Genomic DNA, 25,968 nt, shown 5'->3' on the forward strand with positions numbered 1-25,968 from the left:
TGCCCTAATGAATAGAGAAGGTACAGGAAACCATCTGGACCACATTGGATTAAAAGGTGCCTGGGCATAGAGCTAAGCAGAAACTGGTAGAAAATCCAACAGATATCTCATCCTGATGGAAAATATTCCAAGGTGTAAAGATGAGAGAAGTAACAACCCCCGCTCCCAAATTCAGCAGTAGTAGTCCACAGTTGTTAGCCATTGAGATAAAGTCCTTGAAAAAATGCTTTTAAGTTGAAAGACTCCTACTTGGGGAAAATGCTTTCCCTTTAGGGCAAGAGTTATATTTTGCATTCAGTCACACTATTTTAAAACAACAGTGGTGGAACCAGCAGCCCTTTGTATAGTAGAAGTCTGCTTTGAGTCACTTGTTTGTCTAACTTTACACAGAATTCTTTGAAGATTCCTGTTTATATAATTCTTATGTTGCTTTTATGGCAGAGCTTCTGGTACCAACTGTTGGCTTGTAGCAACACCACAGTTTTCTAAGCAGAGTAAACTATTTCCTTTTTTTTCTTTTTACAGCAAGGAATTACATGTTAATCTTCTCAATAACAAATACATTCATTGTTGTTTTTGAAAATTATCTTGTCAGGAAAATAGTTCATCTAAGGGAACTACTTTCTTCTGTCTTCAGAAATGGACTACTGCAGGCCATTTATTGCAGATCCTCTTCTGTTGTCTCAGCTTCAAGTCAAGAGAGGGTCAAATACAACTCTGGCTCGTTTTCTATGGCCAGTTCTTTGTGGGACAGCTCCACATGGACAGCTCTGTGTGGCCAGCTCTAAGCAGGGACAGTGCTATGTGGGTCTGCAGGTTAGAATTAGAATTAACCAGGTTGGAAAAGACCTTTGAGATCAAGTGTAACCTATCACCCAACACTATCTAATCAACTAAACCATGGCACCAAGTGCTCTTCCTAAACACCTCCCATGATGGTGACTCCACCACCTCCCTGGGTAGCCCATTCTAATGGCTAGTCACTCTTTCTGTGAAGAATGTCTTCCTAACATCCAGCCTAAACTTCCCTTGTTGCAGCTTGAGACTGTGTCCTCTTGTTCTGGTGCTGGTTGTCTGGGAGAAGACACCAGCTTCCTCCTGGCTACATCCTCCCTTCAGGTAGTTGTAGACAGCAAGAAGGTCTCCCCAGAGCCTCTTTTCTCCAGGCTAAGCAACCAGAGCTCCCTCAGGCTCTCCTCATAGGGCTTGTGCCCCAAGCCCCTCACCTGGGCACATTCTCTGGACATGTTCCAGCAACTTAACATCTTTCCTAAACTGAGGGGCTCAGAACTGGACACAGGATTCAAGGTGTGGCCTGACCAGTGCTCGTACAGGGGCACAATGACCTCCCTGCTCCTGCTGGCCACACTGTTCCTGACACAGGCCAGGATGCCATTGGCCTTCTTGGCCACCTGGGCACACTACTGTCTCATGTTCAGCCTGCTATCAACCAGTACCCCCAAAAGGTTCTGCAGGTTCTTCCCACAACATAGCAAGCTCCACAAAGCCTTAGACTGTGGATGTTGATTCTGTGTAGTGTGGTGTGACAGAGAGCCCCAGACACCAGCTGGTGGGCAGTCTTTCATGGGAGGCAGAGCAGGTACCACCTTCAAGCTCATTCCTGCAGCATTGCTGACATTAGTATGAGGAGGGTGTAGCAGGCAGAGGGGCAAGCAGTGAGGAAGCATCAGGGAGGGTATCTCTAGGCACATGTCCAGGAGCAGGGGGGGATGCTGGTTGCTGGAGCGCTGCCTTAGGGGGAGAGCCTGATGTTTTGTCAGCTTTGGCTTTTCTTATCTGTTTGTTACTTTAAAATCACAGGCCTTAAGGGCATGGTGTCCCACCACCCCATCATCTTCCTCAGCCCCAGGCAACCAGGAATGCAGGGAGCCAACAGTCACCAGTGCAATGGTGCTTCTTCCCTGTCCACATGACCTGCACAGCTGTGTTGGCACTGGAGTGGCTGTGGGGCTTGCTGGACAGTGGGTGGCAGCTTCCTGAGCCAAACCCCTCTGTAGTTCTCCCCACCCACCTTGTATACTGAATGTGGATTAGCAGATTGCAGTTATGCCATCCAAAATTTTGATTTTTGTATTAAATTGCAAAATCTGCAGTTGTAGAGTTGTCTTCACAAAAAGCTGAACAGACACAAGTATCTTAGCTTTTCTTTCTGAAAGAGATGCAGAAGTTTGCCGGTCATCTTCATAGTTGTCATAGTTTGGGCTGGGTGCCCTCTGCTGCGGGGGTGTTTCCTGTGTCCAGAAGTCCAGCCCAGTGGGTGGACACAGGAAATTTAGGTATTTCTACCATGATTCCTGTACCAGTATAAAATCCATGGCGGGGTCTGGCACTTCCTCTTTCCTTCCTCTCTGCCACCCGGTAACTGGGGGAGATGTCTCCTGGCCATCGGCCTGGTTAGGCCCAAGGCCACAGGGGGATGGGCAGTCTCAGATCTGGCCAGCTGAGACTAGCCTAGCAGTAGAGGGGGGAAGGAGGAGCCCTGGGGCGTCTTGGGTGCACCCTCAGGTGGGGATGGGATCTTTCTGGGTCTGTTTTGGGGTTTCTCTCATCACTGTGCTTCTGGCTTTCTGCATGCACTCACTGTTTTCTATTTAAACTTTCCATCACCTTTGCAATCTGTTTTGTCTGAGTTGTTATTTCTGTGTGTGGTGGGGAGGGGGTTTGCCCCAACCCATTACAATAGTCCTCTGATAGATTCTCTCCCACACTTTCCTGTCTGGCCACAAGAGCACATTGCTGGCTCATGGTCATCCTTCCATCCACCAGGATCCCCAGGTACCTTTTGCCTTCAAGTGGTCTCCAGCAGGTCCATCCCCAACCTATACTGGTGCATGGAGTTGTTCCTTCCCAGGTACAAGACTCTGCACTTGCCCTTGTAAAGCTTCATCAAATTTCTCCTTGCCTAGCTCTCCAGCCTGTCAAAGTCACACTGAATGGCAGTACAACCTTCTGGTGCGTCAGCCACTCCACCCAGCTTGGTGTCATCAGCAAACTCACTGACAGTGCACCCTGTGCCCTTACCCAGGTCATTGACAAATACATTGAACAGCACTGGTCCCAGTACTAATCCTGGGGGGACTCCCGTGACAGTTTAGGGTGGGTGCCTCCTGTTACTGCCACGTAAGTTACACCTCTGGTGCCCCGAGTGCCCAGCCCAGTAGGTGGACACAGGAAATTGTGTATTTCATACCCATAATGTCCTGTGCCCTATAAATCCATCTGTCAAGTCTTTCACTTCCTCTTTTTTCCCTCACTGCTCTCATAGGAGATGCTCCCTATTGGGTAATGGTGGGGGAGTACCTCAAGGACTCTTAGGCCAGGACAGCCCTAATGCCAGGAGAAGCGGGAGGCAGTCTCGGACCTGGCCAGCCTGAGACTAGCCCAGCAGTGGGGGGCAAAGAAAATGCCCTGGGGATTTTGGGTATACCCTCAGGTAGGGAAATGGGAAGTGTTGGGAGGCCTTTGGGTGTGCTGTAGGGAATTCTGTATGCTTTGGGATTCTTTTGTCACTATGCTTGTAGCTTCTGTAAAACACTAAATGCTTTTCCATTTAAACTTTCCATCACTTTTGCAATCCATTTGTGAGAGTGTCATTCTTTTGTCCCTTTCTTCGGGCAACAGAGGATCTGTCTGGCCTCAAACCAGGACAACTCCACTATATATAGGCCTCCAACTAGACTCTTTCCCATTGACCACGACTCTTTGACTCTGTGACTAGTTTTAGGCTATGCCTTTAAACATTAGCTGCAAATTTTCAAGCAGAAGAGTGAAGAAGTATAAACAATTCACACTTGGGTGTAAAAAGGAAAACAAATTATTCTAAACAAATTTCATTGGCCAGATGCAAGATGTACCCCTAGCAAGGGGCCTATCAAATTGGTCAAACATGACTTCCCTTTGGTAAAGCCACATTGACTACTCCTAATGACCCTCTTGTCCTTGATGTGCCTATGGACAGTGCCAAGGATAAGGTGCCCCATCACCTTTCCAGAGATGAAGGTGAGGCTGACCAGCCTATAGTTACCCAGGCTTCTCCCTCTTACCCTTTTTGAAGATTGGAGTGACATTTGCCTTCCTCCAGTCCCCAGGCACCTCTGCTGTCTGCCATGACGTACCAAACATGATGGAGAGAAGTCCAGCAATGACCTCTGCCAGTTCCCTCAGCACCCATGTGGGCATTCCATCAAGACCCATGACTTTATGGATGTCCAGATTACTTAACCATTCCCTAAGCCAGTCCTCATCAACCATAGAAAATACCTACCTCCCTTGTCCTGTCGCACTCTGGGGCTTCAGCAGAATACACAAAGAAGGCATTTAGTAACTCTGCCTTCTCTGTGTCCTCCGTCACCAAAGCACCCATCTCGTGGGGGTGCTGGTGGATGAGAAGCTCAACATGAACCACCAGCATACACTTGCCACTCAGAAAGCCAACTGTATCCTGGGGTGCATCCGGACAAGTGTGGCAAGAGAAATGATTCTCATCCTCTACTCCGTTCTGGTAGACCCCACCTGGAGTACTGCATCCAGTTCTGGAGGCCTTCTTACAGGAAGAATCTGGACATGCTCCAGCATGCCCAGAGAAGGGCCATGAGGATGATTAGAGGACCTCTCCCTGCGAGGACAGACTGAGAGAGTCAGGGTTATTCAGTCTGCAGTGCTACAGGCTGGGGTCAGAGTGGCTGGAGAGCTGCCAAACAGAGAGGGACCTGGGGGGACTGGTTGATGGTAGGCTGAACATGAGCCAGCAGTGTGTCTGGGTGGCCAAGAAGGACAATGACATCCTGGCCTGTATCAGGAACAGTGTGGCCAGCAGGAGCAGGGAAGGCATTTGAGAATGAGAACATTTCTTACTCCACTGAGTAAGGAAAATACTGTCCTCAGAAAATTCTTTGCAAAGTTATTAAAAATGTAATTAGAAGAGCAATAAAATAATTCATTCATACAGGATAAGGTTTGCAGTATGTCATAAACGTAGCTGCAAGTACTTGACCCAAAGTTAACATTCTTGTGGTATCTTCACAATTATCTTTTAAGTATTAATTTATAATTTATTACATCTAACCCTAATTTCCTGAGTTGGGGCTTGCAGTTTTGTTTTTCAAAAGCAACTTTACCAATAAATCCTGCTGAATATACTGCTAAATGATGATATATTCTTTGTTCATCAGTGCTACAATAAGCACCACTGTAACTGTGCCAGGATAAGAAATAACATTTGTCTGAACATGACAGTTAAGTCTCCACAGAAGGAGACTCCACAACCTCTCTGGGCAACCTGTTCCAGTGTCTCAACACCCTCATAGGGAAGAACTTCTTCCTAACATCCAATTGTAATCTGCCCATTTCTAGTTTTTTTCCCCATTCCCCTTAGTCCTATCACTACCTGACACCCTGTAGGCCCCCTTAAGATACTGGAAGGCCACAATCAGGTGTCCTCAGAGATTTCTCTTCTCCAGACTGAACAGCCCCAACTCCCTCAGTCTGTCCTCATAGGAGAGGTGCTCCAGCCCTCTAATCATACTCGTGGCCCTTCTATGGACACATTCCAGCACCTCCAAATCCTTCCTGTAGTAGGGGCTCCAGAACTGGACACACTACTCCAGGTGGGGTCTCACCAGAGTGGAGAAGAGGGGGAGAATCACCTCCCTCGACCTGCTGGCTATGCTTCTCTTGATGCAGCCCAGGATGGGATTGGCTTTCTGAGCTGCACACTGGTGGCTCATGTTGAGCTTCTCATCCCCCAGGTCCTTTACTTCAGGGCTGCCCTCAAGCCAGGCGCTGCCCAGCCTGTATCAGTGCTTGGGATTGCCCTGACCCAGATGCAGGACCTCGCACTTGGTCTTGTTGAACCCCATGAGGTAGTCATGGGCCCACGTCTCCAGCCTGTCAAGGTCCCTCTGGATGGCCTCCCCTTCCCTCCAGTGTGTCTGCTTCACGCACAGCTTGGTGTTGTCAGCAAACTTGTTGAAGGTTCACTCAGTGCCACTGTCCATGTGCTGCTTGTGTTCTAGTTCGTACCTGTTGCCCTTCGTCATACTGCTGGACAGCACTGAAAAGAGCTCAGCCTCACTCTTGTCACCTCCACCCCTTAGATATTTGTAAGGGTGGATAAAATCCCCTCTCAGTCTACTCTTTTCCAGGCTAAGGAGCCCAGATCTCTCAGCCTCTCCCCATCTCATCATGGCTCTCCACTGGACTCTCTCCCACACTTTCCTGTCCCTCATGAACTGAGGAGCCCACAACTGGACACAGTATTCCAGGTGTGACCTCACTAAGGCAGAGTAGAAGGGGAGGAAAACCTTCCTGTACCTCCTGGTCTCACTCTTCTTATGGCACTCCAAGATACCATTAGGCTCCTTGGCCTTAAGGGTGCACTGCTGTTACCCACCAGGATTCCAAGGCCCTTCTCCACAGAGCTTCTTTCCAGCTGGTTGACCCCTAGACTGTACTGGTGCACAGTGTTACTGCCCAGGTGCAGCACTCTATGCTTGCCCTTGTTGAACTTCATTAGATTCCTCTCTGAGCAACTCTCCAGTCCATGTGGGCCTGGCTGAATGGCAGCACAGCCTTCTGGTGTGCCAGACCCTCCTTCCAGTTTGCTATCATCAGCAAACTTCCTGTGGGTACACTCTGTCCTTCCATCCAGGTCACTGATGAAGATGCTGAACAAGACTGAACTCAGTACTGGTCCCTGGAGAGCACCAGTAGCCACAGGCTTCCAACTACACCCTGAACCACTGATCACAAGTCTCTGAGCTCTGTCCTTCAGCCAGTTCTCAACCCACCTCACTGTCCACTCACCTAACTCACACTTCCAAAGCTCACCAATGAGCATGTTGCAGGAGACAATGTCAAAAGCCTTGCTGAAGTCAAGGTAGACAACAGCCACCGCTCTTCCCTCATCTACCCAGCCAGTCACACCATCACAGAAGGCAATCAGATTGGTCATGCACGATTTCCTCTTTGTGAATCCATGCTAACCATTCCTGAGAATCTTGTTTTCCTTTACACTTAGAAAGGATCTCCAGAACCTGCTGTTCCAGCACCTTTCTAGGGATGGAGGTGTGGCTGATTGGCCTGTAGTTTCTGGGGTCCTCCTTCTTGCCCTTTTTTCAAGACTGGAGTGACACTGGCTTTTCTCCTGTCCTCCCCTACTCTCCCTGACCTTTCCAGGATGGTCAAGAGTGGCTTAGCAATAACCTTAGCTAGCTCCCTGAGAACTTCTGGATCCAAGTTCTAGGTTAAAACTGGCATTAGTTTGGTGGCTTCTGTTGCACGTTGGGACTTTTGGAGGGGAGGATATTTAATACTGCCTTAATACTGCTGTGCAGCTTTTAGAAGAAACCATGTAGAAGTATAAGCAAAGCTTAGTATCCTTTCTCTGGTGTTACAAACCTAAGTTTCTTCAACATAACCAGTGTGTGTTTTCATGTGAGGCTTTCTCAAGGCAGTAGAAGACTGATTTCTTCCAAGATGGATCTGCTTTCCTGTTCTTTCTTGCTCTGTATTGGTACTGGGAACATTCAGTGTATTTTTTTTTTTCTTCACTGCAGTGGCAGGGAATTTTAATCACTTGGAAGTTGTGGTGGAGCGCTTGAAATCCTCCTGGCTACGTTTGCTCCAGTGAATGAAGTTTCATTAATAAATGAACAGACCTCATACACAGGAGATCAAATACAGTCAGCTGCAGCAGTTTTATTCTTACCCCTTTCTACAAGTTGTGAAGAGAACAGTAGTGCTTGGCTTCAGTGGAGTAATTTGAATTCAAAACCTACTGTAGTGTCTGTCTAGGCCTCTGAAGTGTGATTGTGTTGATGACTGAGTTACTTAGTGTCAGCTGAATCGTGATACTTGCCTGTGTGTATGTCTGTAGCCTGTGCCAAACATGCCATAACACTTTCAATTAAGACTTGCCAGGACAGCTTGAAGTTCCTAAAGTTCGTGCATTTTGCCATGTGTTATCATGGGCTGATAGGAGCTTCTCTGATTTACTGTGGCTCAGCTGACGCTTGGTAAATTCCATAATGTGTCTGAGAACAGAGAGTGGTTAAAAATGACTACATTTTAATTGACCTTGTTTTCTGTAGCCCTTGCTTTCAAATTAGTTTTAGTGCAAGATGTTTCTATCTGGTTATTTTCAACCCTCAGGAAGAACCTAAGAAAGTTCGATTTGACTATGACTTATTCCTGCACCTTGAAGGCCACCCACCTGTAAACCACCTCCGCTGCGAGAAGCTCACATTCAACAACCCGACAGAAGAATTCAGAAGAAAGCTACTAAAGGCAGGAGGGGTGAGTCTTGCAGCCATGTCAAAAGCCATAACACTAAAGGTGTTGCTGCTTGCTGCTGGTGTATGATTAGTACAATGAAGAGAGCTGACAGTGCAATGAAGGGAAATGTTTATGTCATTAAATGTATAGGTGCTCAGTGCATGTTGTCTTTAAGTGGAATGGGTGAGAAAATAAGCATGTGTGTACTCTAAGTACATGATTGGATATCTGTCTTTGCAATCAAGTGATTCATATTTATTTCTGAAAATGCAGAACTTAAAGCTTATACCTGAAGCATTGCTTGCTTGACTTTCCAGAGGTGAAACACAGGAGAAATAATGTGACAAGAGGATTAGCAAGGAAACTGTGTCTCATTTAAAAAGAAATAGTTCAGTATTAAGGAGAATAAATTCAATAGTTAAAAGGTAGAACCAGTTAGAAACTGTTTGGTATAAATACAATACATGAATTTCAGTAGGTTTATGTTGCACAGTCTGACCCAGGAAATTCACCAAGACTTCTTTACAAGTTCTTAGAAATAATTTATGTGAAAATGCAGGCAGCTTGCTCATTTGGAGAGGGAAGAGGGCCAAACCTTTAGAGAACTTCAAGTTTTATTGAAATAGAAGCATAAACTGTGGGTTTTTTGCATTTACTAGGTGCAGGAGTGTATCCATGTGTATTAGTTTTAGGTTATGCCTTTAAAATTTTGCTACAGATTTCAAGCAGAAAAGTAGAAAAATGTAAATAAATCACAATTGGGTGTAAAAAGGAAACCCAAAGATCATTCTAAACAATTTCATTGGAGAGATATCTACCATAGGACTGGCTGTACCAAAACATTCTGGGGGCTTCTTGCTTTGTTGCTCTGGAGAGGATACTAACCCTGCTTCTGCTTGACCTTGACTGCATTGTTTTGGTTAAGTCTTACAGGTACTTTTTTCTCTGCTCCTTTTTCCCTTTTGGACAGGGGGTGGGGATGCAGACAGACAGCTTCCCTGGTCATCTTGACCAGGGGGTTATTGTGTTGTTTGTTAACTGTAAATAGCTGTAAATATTGTAAACACTGTTTCATTGCACTCCATTGTAGATTGTAGTTTTGCCTGTAAATACTCACAGCTTTCATTTGCTTCCAATTGAGCTGGTCTGGCAAAGTAAACATAGGGGGGAAATTTCAACCCACCACACCATGTCTGAGCAATGTGTTCGATCTTTAGTGAGTTAGTAAATAAATCATCAAGGTTATATTCTGAAAAACTTCACAAGCCACTGCTTTAGTATTGTATCAGATCAGCTAATATGTTTCAATCATGGCAGCAGGGACTTCAGAGTGTCATGAACATGGTTTAAAAAGGCATAAATAGGAAACAGCCCCTTTACTGCTCATTTTCTGCTCTTTCTTCTTTTAGATTTCTTGAGTTAACAGAGGCAAAAATGTTGCCAATTGTAAAGCAAGGAAGTGTGTGGTGTTATGGTCAAATTCTTCCCCTGATTATATCCCTGTGGTCATTCTTAAAATGCTTAGTTTGCATCATTGCCTTTTGTCTTCTGCAGGCTGCAAATGACTTATGCTTCCTTCTTCTTTGCTTCTTATCCTTCATTTTCATTTTTTTTTCCAAGAAATGGGCCCCTTCTTTTTGAAGCTCTTAGTGTCTCATGCTTCCCTCTATATGCTTTCTGACCTAGGAATTTGATCAGCTTGGCAAAGATGATGTAATTGCATTCTGTCTTGTTACTACATCTCCATGAAGAGCTTGCGTCTCCCAGCATTAAAAAGTCTGCTAGACTTCAGTGAAATGCTGTACATGGGCTTTGCTTTGACTGTTGTAGAAGTCCAGAAAATCTAGCTCTCACTTCCACCTTGAAGTAGAACAGGCAAGTGAAAGTGTTTCATGAAACACTGACTTACTTGTGGCTACCATGTGTTAGACTGAGAAAAGCATTTACAGGATAATATGGTACGAGATGCATTTTACACTTACTTACAAGTAAAGCACTTGAAGACAGCTTATAGCTAGCGTGGTGGCATCTATGTAGGTCAACTCTGGAATATTGCAGTCTTAGAATTTTGTTTAATATCACCAGAAGTGAAGCATAAATGTGCACGTAGTCAACATTAATAGGAGGTCACCAACTTGCTGATTTCCAATTACTTCTTTAGCCCTTAAAAGAAGTAGGATTTGTTTTGGCTTCAGAGGTTTGTATTTCTGTAGTCAGGAATAGAACCATAGAGTCACAGAATGGTTTGGGTTGAAAGAGACCTTAAAGATCATCTCCTTCCATTCCTCCTGCCATGGGCAGGGTCACCTTCCACTAGACTGGGTTGCTCAAAGTCCCATCCAGCCTGGAGGAAGGTGAATAGGAGCCTTTAGTTCAGTTTTACTATAGGCTATATCCGATTCACAAAGTTCATTGTCATCAAGAACATATTTTCTACACTTAACTTCCCCATACCTCCTCAATAGCTTTAGTTATGCTCAGGTCTGTTTTTGCTATTTTCCCAATTTCAGTTGACCTTGTTCTTATGAATGCAAAAAGAAATATTTACAGAGGAAATAAAATATTTTCAAGATTATGCTGTGCAAATTCTATCAGACTATACACTGAAGGCTCCTACAGGGCTCACCCTCTAGGCACAACATGGTATTATCACAGTACATTAGAGGTTGGAAAGGACCTCAAGAGATCATCGGGTCATTCCGCCCTGCCAAAGCAGGGTCACTTAGGGTAGTCCACACAGGAATCCATCCAGGTGGGTTTTGAACGTCTCCAGAGAAGGAGACTGCACAATCCCTCTGGGCAGTCTGTTCCTTGAGTGGGTACAGTAGTACTCAAGTTTTCTTTGAGGAAACACCAGTAAGCATTGGGCCTTATCAGGTCACTTCTTCATAGATTTGTCTGTTACCTTTTCTCATTAGTTTCAACTTCTAAATGTGGAAAAGCTGAAGAGAGGACACAGTGATTCTAGTGTGTGGATATGTGAGAAGGGATGACACTGGCTGAGAAACTAAACTCACCAAAAAAAAACCTCAAGTTTGAAGTAGATTTTTAGTATTGAACCCCAACTGAAACCCTAAAACCACAATACATACGGTTTTAGTGGGATTCTACATGTAGCTGTATGGTTCTATGGGTACTGGCATGGCAGTAGTGCTGGTTCTACTGCTTTTTTGGCTTGCTTTTTTTTTCTATTTGAAGAAGGAAAAAAAAAAAAAAAGAAAAAGGAAAATATGCCTAATCTTATTTAGTCTGGGACAAGCAGGATGAGGGAAGCAATCAGCAATCACCCAAACACTGTGTTCAGTTTTGGACTCCTCATTACCTCATCACCTCCAGAGAATGGCAACAAAGCTGATGATGTACCTAGAGAGCAAGTCTTGTGAGGGACAGCTGAGGGAACTGGGATTGTTTGGTCTACAGAGGAGGTGGCTGAGGGAAAACATCATTGCTCTCTATAGCAACATCAAAAGAGGTTGGAGAGAAGTGGATGTTGGACTCCTCTCACTAGTAAAAAGTGATAGAACGAAAGGAAATGGCCTCAAGAGTGGTTAGGCATTGGAATAGGCTGCTTAGGGAGGGGGTGAAGTCACTCTTCTTGGAGGTGTTCAAAAAACATGTAGACACTGCCCTCTGGGACTTGATTAGGTGTTAGGGTGACAGCTGGAGTTGATGATCTTGGGTGTCTTACTCAGCTGAAACAGTTCTATGATTGTAACAGTTAACTTGAATTTTGCCTCTGGAAACAGGTTTGTTCAGGCATTGCTTGTTTGAGTATTGTATTATGAGTTACTTATTGAAGGAAAAAGTAGTGACATCATTTTCAGTCCAGCAATTTAGTACATCCCCCTGGCCCATGGATGCAAACATACAAATGTAAATGTTGGTACTGTGTAATATTCTCTCCTTTTTGTAAGGTGAGTGAGAATTAGTTGTTTAGTCCAGGAGTACACAGACATTTAAAACAGCTGAATTTTTGTTCATAAAAGGGAAAGCCTTACAGATACCCCTTAGAAAGCAGGTACACTGTAGACAAAACCAGCAGAATTCATAACATGACAAATGCACATGGCTACTAGTGGTTAAATCAGAAAGCTCACACTATCAGCATTCAAAGAATAGGTCACTTTCACAGTTGTAATGATCCTTTTTGCAATAGAGGTGTCTTCTTTTTTTTTTTGTCTGCTTTCTGTAAAAGTAATTTAGAAATACAAGGGTCTCTTCTTCTGTTGCAAGGCAACTCTTTCCTTGGAGATAATTGATCTATTAATAAGTCAGCAGAGAGAGCCTTGTTCTGAGAAGGATGCAACGGTAACAATAAAATGCCGCCACTGCATTTTGTTGCTTCATTTTTTTTTTGCTCTAGTTGTGTTTTGCTGTTCAGCAGTGAATAAATCATTTCAGTCATTTGAGATGTTTGCATAATGCCTGTTCTAAACCCTACACTCCTAATCCATGCAACAAAGATGAAATCATGGGGGATTTCCCTCTTTTCTTTATTCTCCCTCTTTCCAGCTGTGTCAGTCGGAGTAGTTGACTTCTGTATAGAGCCAGTGTTAGGTATAATACAGCTCTAAGGAAGGGATTATCTTTAATCTTGATTTTCATAATTAAGTAATTGAATTCTCTTAAATTAGATACTATACTTGCAAGTAAATAACTTTAAAATTTTCTAAAAGGTTTCCTAGTCTCCTGTGAGTTTTTTGTTTAAATAGGAATAACAGCTGTTCAGGACAGATGGATTTTTTTGTTGTTACTCTTAGTGCTTTCAGTGGTGAATGAAATTGTTCTTCAACATGGAAAGATGTTTTCTGCAGAAGCCACAAAGGGAAGTGCATTTATCTCCTACTAGTGCATGATCAGTATAATTCATCTGCAGGGCTACAGAAATATTGTAGTAATGGGTCATGGTTCACTATGAATTTTTCTGCAGCACGTTGTGGAGGAGTTCATCAGTCATGAGGCTGCTGTATGAAGGTGTTCTTAGATTGCCAGCTCAGTAAAAGAATCATGAGATTGCCTTGGTTGGAAAACACCTTTAAAATCATCAAGTCCAACCATTATCTAACTCTACCAAATCTGGTGAGAAGCCATGTCTTTAGCACCACATCTTTGCATCCTTTAAACACCTCTTGTGATAGTGATTCAACCACCTTCCTGGGGAGCTTGTACCAGCGTTTGATAACCCTTGCAGTGAAGAATTTTCTTCTAATGTCCAATCTAAACCTCCCCTGGTGCAACTTGAGGCCATTTCCTGTCATCCTATTCTCTTGTTACAAGGGGGAAGACCCACCTTACTACAACCTCCTTTCAGGTAGCTGTAGAAAACAATGAGGTCTCCCTTCAGCTACCTCTTCTCCAGATGGAACAATCCCATTCTCCTCAGAAGACCTGTTCTCCAAACCCTTCACCAGTTTTGTTGCCCTTCTCTGGACCCCCTCCAGGACCTCAATATCTTTCTTGTAGTGAGGGGTCCAAAACTGAGCACAGTACTCAAGCTGCAGCCTCACCAGTGCTGAGTACAAAGGAATGATTGCTTCCCTGGTCCTGCTGGGCACACTACTCCCACTGCAAGTCAGAATGCTGTTGACCTTGACTACTTGAGCATACTGCTGGCTTATATTCAGATGGCTGTTCTTTGCTGGACAGTCTTCCAGACAACTCTGCCCCAAGCCTGTTACATTGCATGGGTATGTTGTGACCCAAGTGCAGGACCCAGCACTTGGCCTTGTTGAATCTCGTACAGCTGGCATTGACCAAATGATCCAGCCTTTCCAGGTCCCTCTGTAGAGCCTTCCTGCTTTCAAGCAGATCAACAGTTAATATCATCCCTAAACCTACTGAGGGTGCACTCAATACTGTTGTCCAGATCATTGATAAATACACTAAAGAGAGCTGGCCCAAATTCTGAGCCCTGGGGAACACCACTTGTGACTGGGCACAAACTGGATTTAGCTCCATTCACTACCACTCTCTGGGCCCAGCCTTCCAGCTGTGTTTTTTTTACCCAGTGAGCTATCTACCCATCTAAGCCCTGAGCTGTTTCTCCAGGAGTATGCTCTGGGAGGCAGTGTCAAATATGGTATTGAAGTCCAGTAGTCTTTCTCTCATCCACTGAGTGGGTCACCTTTTTGTAAGAGATCAGGTACATCTAGAAGGGCCTGCCTTTCATGAACCCATGCTGACTGGCTTCATCACGTGGCTGCCCTGTACATCCTGCACAACAGCACTCAAGTTAATCAGTTCCATGACTTCCCTGGCACCAAGGTCAGACTGACAGGTCTGTAGTTTTACTGGATCCTCATTCCAGCCATTCTTGTAGATGGGTGTCATGTTTGCCAATTTCCAGTCAGCTGGTGGTTTGGTGAGCACCTCCATCAGTACCCTTGGGCATGTGCCATCTGTCCCTACAGACTTGTGGATGTCTAAGTGTTGCAGTAGGTCACTAACCATCTTCTCCTGGATGATGGGGGCTTCATTCTGCTCCTCATCCCCATCTTCCAACTCAGGGAACTGGGTATCTGGTGAACAACTTGTCTTGCTACTAAATACTGAGGCAAAGAAGGTGTTTCCTCAGCCTTTTCCTCATCCTTTACTGCTATGTTCCCCTGCATCAAATAATGGATAAAAATTCTTCTTAGTTCTCTTTTTGTTGCTAATATATGCTTAGAAGTGTTTCTTGTCTTTAACAACTGAAGCCAAGTTAATTTCCAGTTGGGCTTTCACCCTTCTGTTTTCCCTTCTGTGGCATCACAGCAACTTAGTAGTCTTCCTGAGTGCCCTGCCCCTCCACACACTCTAGGAACCTCTAGGACTGCTCCCTCTCTGCTGTATATTCAGCAGACATCAGCAGAGTTGAAGTCCTCCATGAGAACCAGGGCTAGCAGTTGTGAGATGTCTGCCAGATGCCTAAAGAATATTTTCTCTCTTCATCCTGGTTGGGTGGTCTATAACAATTGCATCACAATATCCATCTTGTTCGCCTTCACCGTGGTTCTTACCCATCAACACCCAACCCTATCATCACTGTCATCAAGCTCAAGACAGCAGAAACATTCCTTGACATACAGGCCCACCTTTCTTACCTATTTTTTCTGAAAATTTTTTAGCCAGTGATTGTGGCACTCCAGTCATGTGAGACATCTCATCACATTTCTGTGATAGCCATTAGAACACAGTTTTCCTGATGCACAATAGCTTCCAGCTCCTCCTGTTTGTTTCCCATGCTGTCAGCATTACTGTAGATGCCCTTCAGTTGGTATAAAAGTTTTGGCACCTTTCTGCAGAGAGAAGTTCTAATTCCTACCCAGCTGCTCTCAGGTGCTCCCATGATTCCAAACCCATCAGCAACTATTGTATCTTTGTTGCCTCCTGGGTCTCCATTCTCTACCTCCACTGGAACCATAGACCAGAAGACCTAACTAGAACACCATCTTTCAAACATTTGTGTGCTGCCCTTGGGCTCATTTTTAGCAAGCCCAGTTTTGTGTCTTGCCCCCTTCAAATCTGGTTTAAAGTTCTTTGTGATCCCTGGTAGCTGCTGGGCTAGGATTCTTTTTCTCTGTTGAGACAAATGTAACTCATCTGTTGACAGTGGGCCTGGTGTCCTGTAAATCAACCCCTGCTTAAAGAAGTCCTGCTGAAGATACCAGGCTCAGAGCCAGGGACTGATCTGCTGATTCTTTGTGTATTCCTTCATCAGCCCCTTCAGTCCCTGCGAGTGGAGGGCTATGGGAGAACACTGCTTGGGTCTCCAATCCCTTAACCAGTCATCCCAAGATCCTGAGGTCTCTCTTCATTGCCCTTGGAGTTACTCTTGCTATTTCATTACAGTCTAGCTGAAAGATCAGCAGTGTATAGCAGTGTGTTACAGAGAGAAGCTTTTCTCTTACATCATTAACCTGGCCCCCAAGGAAGCAGCAAACTTTTGGAAGACTTGGGTCTCTTCTACGTCCTGGGCTCTCTGCTCCCTACAGAAGTGAGTCAGTTATGGCAATGATCCATCTGTTCTTTTCTACTGAAGAGGTTTTGATGCCGGCTGTAGACCAGCCATACCCCAGAAACACCTTCAAGCTGGGTGGTGTATAAAGAACTGGCTTGATGGCTGTACCCAAAGAGTTGCTGTCAATGTTATGAGGTTCAACAGGACCAAGTACAGGGTTCTGCATCTGGGTTGGGGCAATCTCAGGCACTGATATAGACTGGGCACTGACTGTCTTGAGAGCATCACTGAAGAAAAGGCCTTGGAGGTACTGGTGTATGTTTTTAAGGCCAAGATGGATGTGGCTCTGGCAACCTGGCCAGGAAAGTGTCCCTGCCTATGGCAGGCAGTCTGAACTAGATGATCCTTGAGGTCCCTGACAATTCTGTGATTGTTGGCATTATTTGCTATCCCCTAGGTCACTATATTCACTAAGGTGTAAAAGGGACCAGAAGTTCTGCCTGTTGGGTTTGTCTCACAGAGGGCAGGATGTTTCTTCAAGACTTTGTCTCTGCCTGATGGTCCTGAACTTATCACTTCTTGGAGCTCCATCACTAAGCAGAGGAGTGGTTCTGCCTGAGCACACTTCCCACAGCTGTGCTCACTGTTGCCATCTGACACTGGTGTAAAAGTGGGACAGACCTTGCAGCCCAATACCTGGGTAGTAGGGTTGTCCCATTGGACCGCCATCTGAGGTGGAGCATGAGACCTTGTGGGTGGAGGGCTGAGGGATGTCCTTGCCTTCTGTCAGGTGGATGCTGCCACTCCTTAGTCAAGCTGGCCAAGCTTCAGCACCTTCCACAGATGCCCTTCTGCAGAAACTGCTGTGCCGTGCCCAGCCATGCCCTGTCTGATGTCACATTCCCTGTTAACTCCCTTAGTGTGCAGCGACCAAATTGACCTGTTCTGTTATCCTTCTGAGTTTCTTTTAATGTTGTGGGTATGGCTGCAGTAGCCATTGTTCTGGCAATACCCAGGCATGGTTAGCCTGTCCTGTGAGAGCTGCCAGCTTGTGTTGAGTGTCTCTGCTTCTCTTCCTTTTCCCTACAAAGGGAAAACCTCATAAAACCTGTGCACAAAGGTCTGTGTCTCTGCTGCTGTCCTGACTGGTTCTGAAGCAGCTGTGCTCTGCAACTGACACTGGTAGTCACTGGCCTCTAGCTGGACCTTGCACAGCTGAAGGAAATAAATTGATTCCAGCAGACCACACAGTTATTTACCTATCTTTTAATCTATTTATCCAGTCCATATCTCATAGATCTAGTTGTGAGTTGGACACTATTGTTCTTGATAAACCTATGCTGACTGTAGTTATGTTCTTGTCCTTCTGGTGGCTGGAAGAGGCTTCCAGGAGGATATTCTCCATCTTCTTCCTAATGACTGAGCTGAGGTGAGTGGAACTCCTGTTTCCTGGATCTTCCTTCTTGGAAATGAGTGTTGTCTTTAATAGCTGAAGCCAGATGTAATTATAGTTGGACTTTGGCTCTTCTCATTTTCTCCCTGTGTAGCCTCACAACAACTTTGTAGTCATCCAGAGTGATCTGCTCCTTCTTCCAATGACCATAATCTCTCCTTTTTTCACCAGAGTTGCAGTCACTTCTCTCTGTTCAGCTGGGCCAGCCTTCTTGTCTGCCTGCTTCTTTTTCTAACAGAGATTGATTTGGGAGACAGAAGTGCTTTTTTATCAGAGGGCTCAACAAGTTAATTTTACTTGAGATTTTCTTGTCTTTTGGGCTTTTGTTTTTACAGATGGTAAAGTCTGTAGTCTTATTTGAAGTTCAGTCTTACTGCCTGCATTGTTAATCACATTGAAATTTAGATTCTACAAAAGCATTCTAAGTCCTTTTTCTACAGGATTTATAATGAAATAACAGGCTGCAAGATTCAATATACTGAATTTTTTAGGGCTCACATTTTGAAATGTCCAGGTTTTTCCTTCTAAAAATTGTATTTGATTTATTTTCTCACTGTGTGGAGCTAAACTTTTCAAATCTGCCAAACCTCAAGTGCTGTTCATCCTAGCCCTGTAGATCTTTCTGCAGACAACCAACTTGTTTCTAAACATGCAGTCCACAATACTGAAACCATTAATGGTCTAAAACCTTGCCCAGAAACATTGTCTCAGAAGTCCATTTGGAGTGTTTTAGATGTCTCAATTTTGCACTTCCCATTACTCCTTTAATATAATGTGCACGAGGCTTGTGGTGGGTCAGTCTGCCTCTCACTTGTATGGAGGGATATTTTGGTCATGTGAAGAGGCAAGGGTGACCTGACAGGGTATCCACAAATCCAAGTATGTCCTCATGTATAAGAACCTGTGGAAAGAGAGCAACACTTCCTTGCAGGTGCAGAACTCTGCAGCTTCATTGCAACTTTGCAGGGCTTTTCAGATAGCAGGTATCTCTGGCAGTTAGTGGTTTGAAATGCTAGGTAAATGAGTAGCTGTGCTAAGAAATGGTAGAACACCACCACCTTCCAACTACTACCTTCATGGCCTCAACTTTAGTTGATGGTGTTGGATGATAGGTTAGACGCGATGATCTTGAAGGTCTCTTCCAACCTATTCTATTCTATCTTCACTCCATCATTCAGGGCTAGTCTGTGTCCTCCATCTCTCTGAGTAGCACCAGAGTGTAGGGAATGGGGACAGCAGTCAGTTCTCTCTGCTGCTTCTCTCTTCTTACACGTTTCCCTCTTCCCCAGCACACAGCCTCTCACTAGGGTGCGGTCCTTCAAGAGCTGCTCCAGCATGATCTCTCCATGAGTTGCAGGGAGATACATTTGCCAGCACCTGGAGCAGCACCTCTTCTCTGTCTTTAACCTTGGTTTTCACACTGCAGTTTGTCACCTTTTTCCTCACATATTTTTCCTTCTCACCCTGTGTGCCTGTGCAGTGTTTTGTCCTTCCTTAAACCTGATTTCCATGAGGCACCATCATCTCAGCTGAGGGGAGGGGGGGGGTGGGGGTGGTGTCAGTTGGAGCTGGCCTGATCCAGAGGTGTGCAATGTGAGGAAATTCCTGGCCCATCCTCACAGAGGCCACCACTGCCACTAAATCCTTGTTACCTATACCCATTAGTCTTACTTCCCTTCACTTATTTGAAGGCAAAGACTGCTGCACATAAATAAGGGATATAAATAGGTATATGAGAAATACATAGGTATAAATTATGGGGTGTCAGCAGCCTTTTACTGCTGATGAGATGATATCTCATTGATCAGGACAAGTGAAAGAGTGCTTGGAGCTTCAGTGCCATGGCGTGTGAGCAGCCATAATATGTTATGCCATTTTCTGAGTGGATCACGTATTTGCGTGGAAATCGAAAGATGTGATGTGTTCATTAAATGAGAGTGTGGTTTTGTTAACCTGTGAAGAAACATGGATACTGTTTGCTGGAGAAGTTTTATTCTCCAACCAGTATGATATACTAGTCTTTAGGCTGGTGGTGAGTCTGTCTCTCTCAGTATTGTTTGATTGTCATGCTTTTCCTCTGATAACAGATCATGGTAATGTCAGATGGCACATCATTCTCCTCAGGACAGAGTTATCTCCCCAACTTTTCCAGTAACTCCCTGTTTTTTCCTGACATAAAGAAGAAATCATCTCATGGGCCAAAGGTGAGACTTACTTTGCCAGATGATACCTGAGCCAGTAGTGCTTCTAGATAAATTTCTAGATAAAACTCAGTGCAAATAAACCTTGAAAAGGCTAGGAAGCTAGCTGTGAGAACGGATGATGAAGGTGCCACCTTTCTGGGCATTCACAATTGTGTTCCACCTTTCGCAGAAGGAAGTCTAGCGGTCTGCTGTAGTATTACAGGATTCTGTTGATTTAAGTGTGACCTACAAAAATGTAAAGAGTATGAGAGTATTATAATAATTATTTCATTAAATATTTTTGAAAACTTTAGGTTTCACTCCTCCAAATTATCTTTTAAAATTATATAATGTAAAATTATATTTTAATATTTTATATAGTAAATAATATAGTATAGGAAAACATTAATATATTTAATATCTATTTTATAAATATAAAAATATTTTTAAAAATTCTTTTCTTTTTTAGTATTTTCAATTGTGTTTAATTTTCAGTGGTTAATTCTTCACTAGGTGTTTCAAAGACAGCAATGCTTCATGAGTCTCTAGAACATCAAATTGAATCCCCAACCTAGGACATGGTAAAGATGTATAGTCCAATGAACCTTTTGTGTAATAGGCTTTTCCAAAGCAGTATATCATTTCTTTACTATGTCAAAATGAGTTAATGGTGTGGTGGAATAAAAAACATGTTGTAATTTATCCAAATAAGAAATGCAAGATAGTGACTTGCTTTATAAACGAATCGACATGGATACCTTTTCTCCTTTCTGTTAAGTCGTTTGGGATTTTAGTTTATTGCTTAGCATTTTATCAATGTGAAATATGTTACCTAATCTTGCAGTATGTGTACTGCAAGGGGCAATACTCATTTTTATCAATAACTTTCATGTTCCTTAGCTGTACCAAATCTTGTACTTTTACAAGAAGTCAGGTAGTGAATTATGGGTGTACCTAAGTGTGTCTATTGATAAGAATGTGCCACAGCACTAGGGACACATTGTAGGGGCGGGAGAAAGAAGTTCTTTGACATATTTCTGCCTGGTTTCCATTGTTCCTGAGTGCCTCACAATGTCTAACACAGATGTTGTGACATTTAAAAGGTGCTTACATGTAGGATTTTTTAAAATTACTGTTACTTTCCTAATGAGTTGCTAAGGTAGATTGAATCTGAAGATTAGACTGAAGGTGCATGCTAAAATGACTGCTGAAAAGGAAGATAGCTGCCTACACCAGGGGCTGAAGCAGAGTGCTGGAGGTAACTGGCTGTTAAGGCTAGGATGCATTTCTATCTGCTTGGAGACTGAAGATGACTTCAACGCTTTACCATCTGTTACAGAGGTTCTTGTGAGGTTGGACCTCTTTCTAGAGTTCAGTTTCCAATAATTTCTTTGGATTTGGCTGTAATGTTGGTTCACCTCTGTCTTCACTGTGAGCCTGAACTAACCCAGGATGTCATTTTCTGAACTATATTCAGACAATGAATTTCTGCCTGGGGTAGAAATCTGAAAAAGGTGGAGTGTGGTTGGGGTGAAGCTAAGTGAAGAGAGCATTTCATGTTTGCTGCTCTTGTCTTTATAAATGAACATTTGAAGTCTTTAATTTTTGCTGAAGCAACCCAACCACCTGCAGTGAGTTGGACTCCTAGCAGAAAGTTGCAGGAGTCAGTACAAGATTCATTGTGGATCACATTAGAGTTTTCATGAATTAATGTTTTTTAACTATCTGATTTCAAAACAGGGATGTTCACCAGCAATGCTGTCTGCTTGAAGTCATTATTTTTCAGCCTTGTATGCTGGTCACTGTTTCTTGCCAGTCTGTGAATACTACTTTTTTCCCCTCCCCACAGCACACTTTGCCTCCTCTTGTTCAACTTAAAATACACGCTTAATGAGCAACTGTTCTTGTATCTCATAAAGAATGAGTTGTAGAAATCTGCCTTACTGAATCATCATCTATTTGGGAGAAGTGGAAACACTGAACCTTGTCTGGGGTATAGCAAGAAAGTTCACATTTTTCCTTACAATCCTAGGAGCTGAGAACCCTTGAATTTTTGTCTTCAGGGTTTGTTTGGGGGTTTCTGTGTTTTATTGTTGGTTTGTTGATTTGTTTTTGTGGTTGTTTTTCGTTTTCTTTTCAGCCAGGGGCCAGGAGAGTTCCAACCAACATGTAAATAGTTTTTTGGTTTTGTCATTTGGAATAACCCCAGTGATGGAGCAACTTCAGTGTTCAAAATACATTTGAACATGCTTCAACTACAGGAGTGGTAGAAAAGTCTTGGTAGTTCTTGGGTGTAAGCTGTCTGTAGCAAAACTATGGGTGTGTGTAGTCCAGATTTCTGAACTGAACAGTTTTAGGATAATTCTGCTGCAGCAGCAGCCCTTTGATGTGCTTGACCTGGCTTTGGTTTGTTTTGTATGCGAAAAGCGAAGTAACTTCGAGGTCAGTTTTAAACTCCAAGTATGAAAACCTCCGAATATTTGCTTAGCTATTTGCCATTATAAAGCACAACATAGACTTTCTGGTTAGAGGAGAATTGCAGTCAAGGGAGTAAAACCAGTGCAACCAAGTGGTATTGTTAGTTTAGCATTCACTTAGAAGCAAAATGCAAGAGATGATTGTCACACATTATCTTCTAAAATAGTGGTATGGTTTAACCCCAGCTGGTAACTGAACACCTCACCTCAGTGGGATGGGGAGGAAAAACAGTAAAAGGAGTGAAATTTGTAGGTTGAGATCAGAACAGTTTAATAACTAAACCAAAATATTATAATAATAACACTGATAATGAAAAGGATGATAGAAAAAAAAAAGAGAGTGAGAGGAAAAAAGAAAACAAGGAAAGACAAGTGATGTACAATGCAGGTGCTCCCACCCACTAAACAGCGCTCAGCTAGTCCTTGTGCACTCCTGGCCAACTCCCTTTAGTTTGTATACTAAGCGTAGTATCCTATGATATGGAATGTCTTTTTGGCTAGTTAAGGTCAGCTGTCCTGGCCATGCTCCTTCCCAGCTTCTGGTGCACCTGCTTACCACAGAGCATGGGAAACTGAAAAATCCCTAGTTCAGGACAAGCACTACTTAGCAACAACTAAAATGTCATCATGTTATTAACATTATTCTCACACTAAATTCAAATCACAAAAGTGTACCAACTACTAGGAAGAAAATTAACTCTATCCTAGGCAAAACCTGGGCAAATACACATGAAAAAATATAAATGTTTGTTTTTCTGAAGTTCCATGATTTTATGTTTATTTTAATGGTATTAGTGAGTTGCAGTACAGTGATTCTAAAACAAACCTTTAGTCTTGGAAATACAGAGGACAGGCAGAAGTGCATGAAACCTTCCTTAGTGTTTTCTTAGAATAAAATATGGCTGCAGGGTAGCTAGAGATACTTGTGTTGCTTTTAAATCAATTTTAGTACTGAGACTTGTTGATATTATGTAAGTACTATGTGCATGGAATATAACTTGATTAGTTTTTCTGGGATGATTATTTCTTTTAGAATGAGCTTTAATGTCAGCTGAAGTGAAATGAGGTTTGTTTTATAAACAAAACCCCAAAAGTCGTCATTCCCATGTGCAACTAGGGAAAAAAAATTATATGCTTTCTCCCCCTTTTGGCTTCCTCTGTCAATCCAATGAGTCTTGTAATTCTCTATCTGCTTCTAATTCTTCTGATGTCATTAGTTATGACAATTTGGTGTGATAGACAAGCTAAAGTGTGGAAAACTCTGTAAATATGTGACACTAATAATCTTCCAGAAGAACTAGCAGCAGGTAAATTCTTCCCCATCATGGAGCTAGCAAGTGAAAGAATACCACAGGACTTGTGGAAGCATTCAAAATGTTGTAGATTTTTTTTTTTTCCCCTCCAAAATCAGTTAGCATTTTTGTTCAATAATAAACATATTCAACAGAAATAAGAATTTCTGTAATTCCTTTTAGATACCTTCCTTCTCTTTTCCTATCTAGAGCAGGAGGCATCTTTGAGAATAATTCCAATCCATTATCTGAAGACAGACACATTATTTCAGTATGCAGAACATTTGGGGTTTTATTTAAAATGAAAATAATGCATGATTTTATGATCACTACTACCGAATTAGTAGACTAAGCCTACTGTGCTTTGGTACAGCAGACTGGCATGGTCATGCCAATGTGCTCTGTTTAATGACTTCATAACTTTCTACAAACCTCCCCTCCTTCCCCCAGCTGCTTTGTTTGTTAATTAGTTCCCTAATGTCTGACGGCAACTGGAGAGATGTGAAATGATTTTCAGAGAATACTGCTTTTTTGAACTCCTCTTTCACCAAATTGGGAGTTACATGTTGTGGTGTGAAATCAGTGTCTGACCTTGCAAGATGTACAGATGAGTTCAGCATACCTTGCTTGCCTTACAATTATAGAATTGTTTTATTCTACAAGGGTGTTACTTGTTGAGCAGCTGTCATGGTCTGATTGGATGTCTCAGATTTACAGGACAAAGTACCCTTTGATAGAAAATCCAACAAGCAAATATGAGAAACAGGGCTCAATCCCCTGTTTGCCCAGAACAGTCTTATCATGTGAGTTCTTATTCATCACTCAAATCATAAACTTCCAGTTTCTGGTTTTCAGTGTGCAGTTCCCAATTGTTAATATGAATGATCTGCCCATATTGGGGCATTAAGGGTTTTTCTCCTTTTTTTGTGTGTATTTTTTGGGAAATAAAATTTGCATCCACTTTTTGCAGGACCCAACTAGGATTCTGAACACAAGTAGCAGTAGCAGCAGCAGCAGCAACACGTTCTCAAAGACTCATAAATTAACTAAGGAGCACAAGGAAAAAACTTCTAGAGACTCAAAAGAACATAAAAGTGCCTTCAAAGATCCTTCCAGGGAACACAACAAATCTTCCAAAGAATCATCTAAGAAACCCAAAGAAAACAAACCAGTAAAAGATGAAAAAGTAGTTCCTAAAATAGCCTTCAAGGAACCGAAACCCATATCTAAGGAGCCGAAATCTGAAAACACTGCCATCCTTACCATAACATGTGGGCAACATCATGTAAAGAAGGCCCCCACAAAAAGGCCCTCTGTTCCGGATTCTGATGGACCTGCTGTCCAAAAAAGGAAAAAAAATGGCTCAGATTCATTGTTCAGAAATTTTTCTAGCAACCCGCCACTGGTACTTACTTGCTCAGCTGACAAAAAACAAACAAAGGATAAATCTCGTCTTAGGGTGGGGAAAGTCAAAATTGAGAGTGATGTGCTGGGAAAGAAGTCTACATTGCCACCGTTTCGTGATATTGTGGATCCAAATGATTCTGACGTGGAGGAAAACACATCCTCCAAATCTGAAGTAAGTGGTGTTTGGTTTTGTTTCGTGTGTATTGAATTCTGTGGGACTGTGCAACATTTGTATTTTCTCCTTCCTTTCTCTCATTGACTGGCAGTTTGTTCAAAGTGAAGGTTGTTGACTGCCGTCTGTTTAAACTTATGCATGTTCTAGTTGAATTGTCTTGCGTCTTCAAGACGACTCTACAAATCTGTCAACATTATGATGAATGAACATAGGGGAGATAGCTATAAATAATATTAGTCTTTTGATTCTGTCATTGCAAATTTTATGCTTCATGTGAGAGAAAAGAAAATGGGTTTGAATGGTTGTATTTCACACCCGAAGTCTTTGTGTTCAGGTGTTGGAGAGTTCAGTAAATTTGGGAATGGGTTGTAGTAGACCACAGTCACAATGTAATCCAAGAGCATTGGCTGGGTTTATGGAAGTTTGCTTTCCTGAAAATATTTGTCAAACATATCTGCTTCTCTGTTTCAAGCATAATTTGCTCTTGATGATTAGGATTTTAATAATTCTAGCAGAGGTAGGTTTTCAGAAGCAGGTACTACAGAGAGAGGAATAAAGAAGGAAAGAGGCGGGAAGAGAAGGCTTGTTTGATGCCCCTATTTGTGCTTCTGGCTGGAGGTAGTGTGAATGGTAGAGAGGAAGTTAATTATTCCTAGCTGTGCCTGATCAAGTCTCTTATTTTTCTGTTTTATGCTATGTGCCTCTGTTACTACCATCAGATTAATAGTCCTGCTGCCCTGTCTGGAA

The 25,968-nt window shown here is 43.1% G+C and overlaps 1 protein-coding gene across 1 annotated transcript in view; it reads left to right on the plus strand.

Moving 5' to 3' along the window:
- MLLT3 (MLLT3 super elongation complex subunit) overlaps nt 1-25,968 on the plus strand; it is a 121,901-nt gene that overhangs the window by 61,927 nt on the left and 34,006 nt on the right. The window contains exons 4-6 of the mRNA XM_054177769.1: nt 8,173-8,316; nt 19,775-19,891; nt 24,610-25,227. Of these exons, the coding sequence (XP_054033744.1) occupies nt 8,173-8,316; nt 19,775-19,891; nt 24,610-25,227 (879 nt within the window). The remainder of the gene's footprint in view (nt 1-8,172; nt 8,317-19,774; nt 19,892-24,609; nt 25,228-25,968) is intronic.

The sequence above is a fragment of the Dryobates pubescens genome, chromosome Z, assembly GCF_014839835.1.
Source record: "Dryobates pubescens isolate bDryPub1 chromosome Z, bDryPub1.pri, whole genome shotgun sequence".
Lineage (NCBI taxonomy): Eukaryota > Metazoa > Chordata > Aves > Piciformes > Picidae > Dryobates > Dryobates pubescens.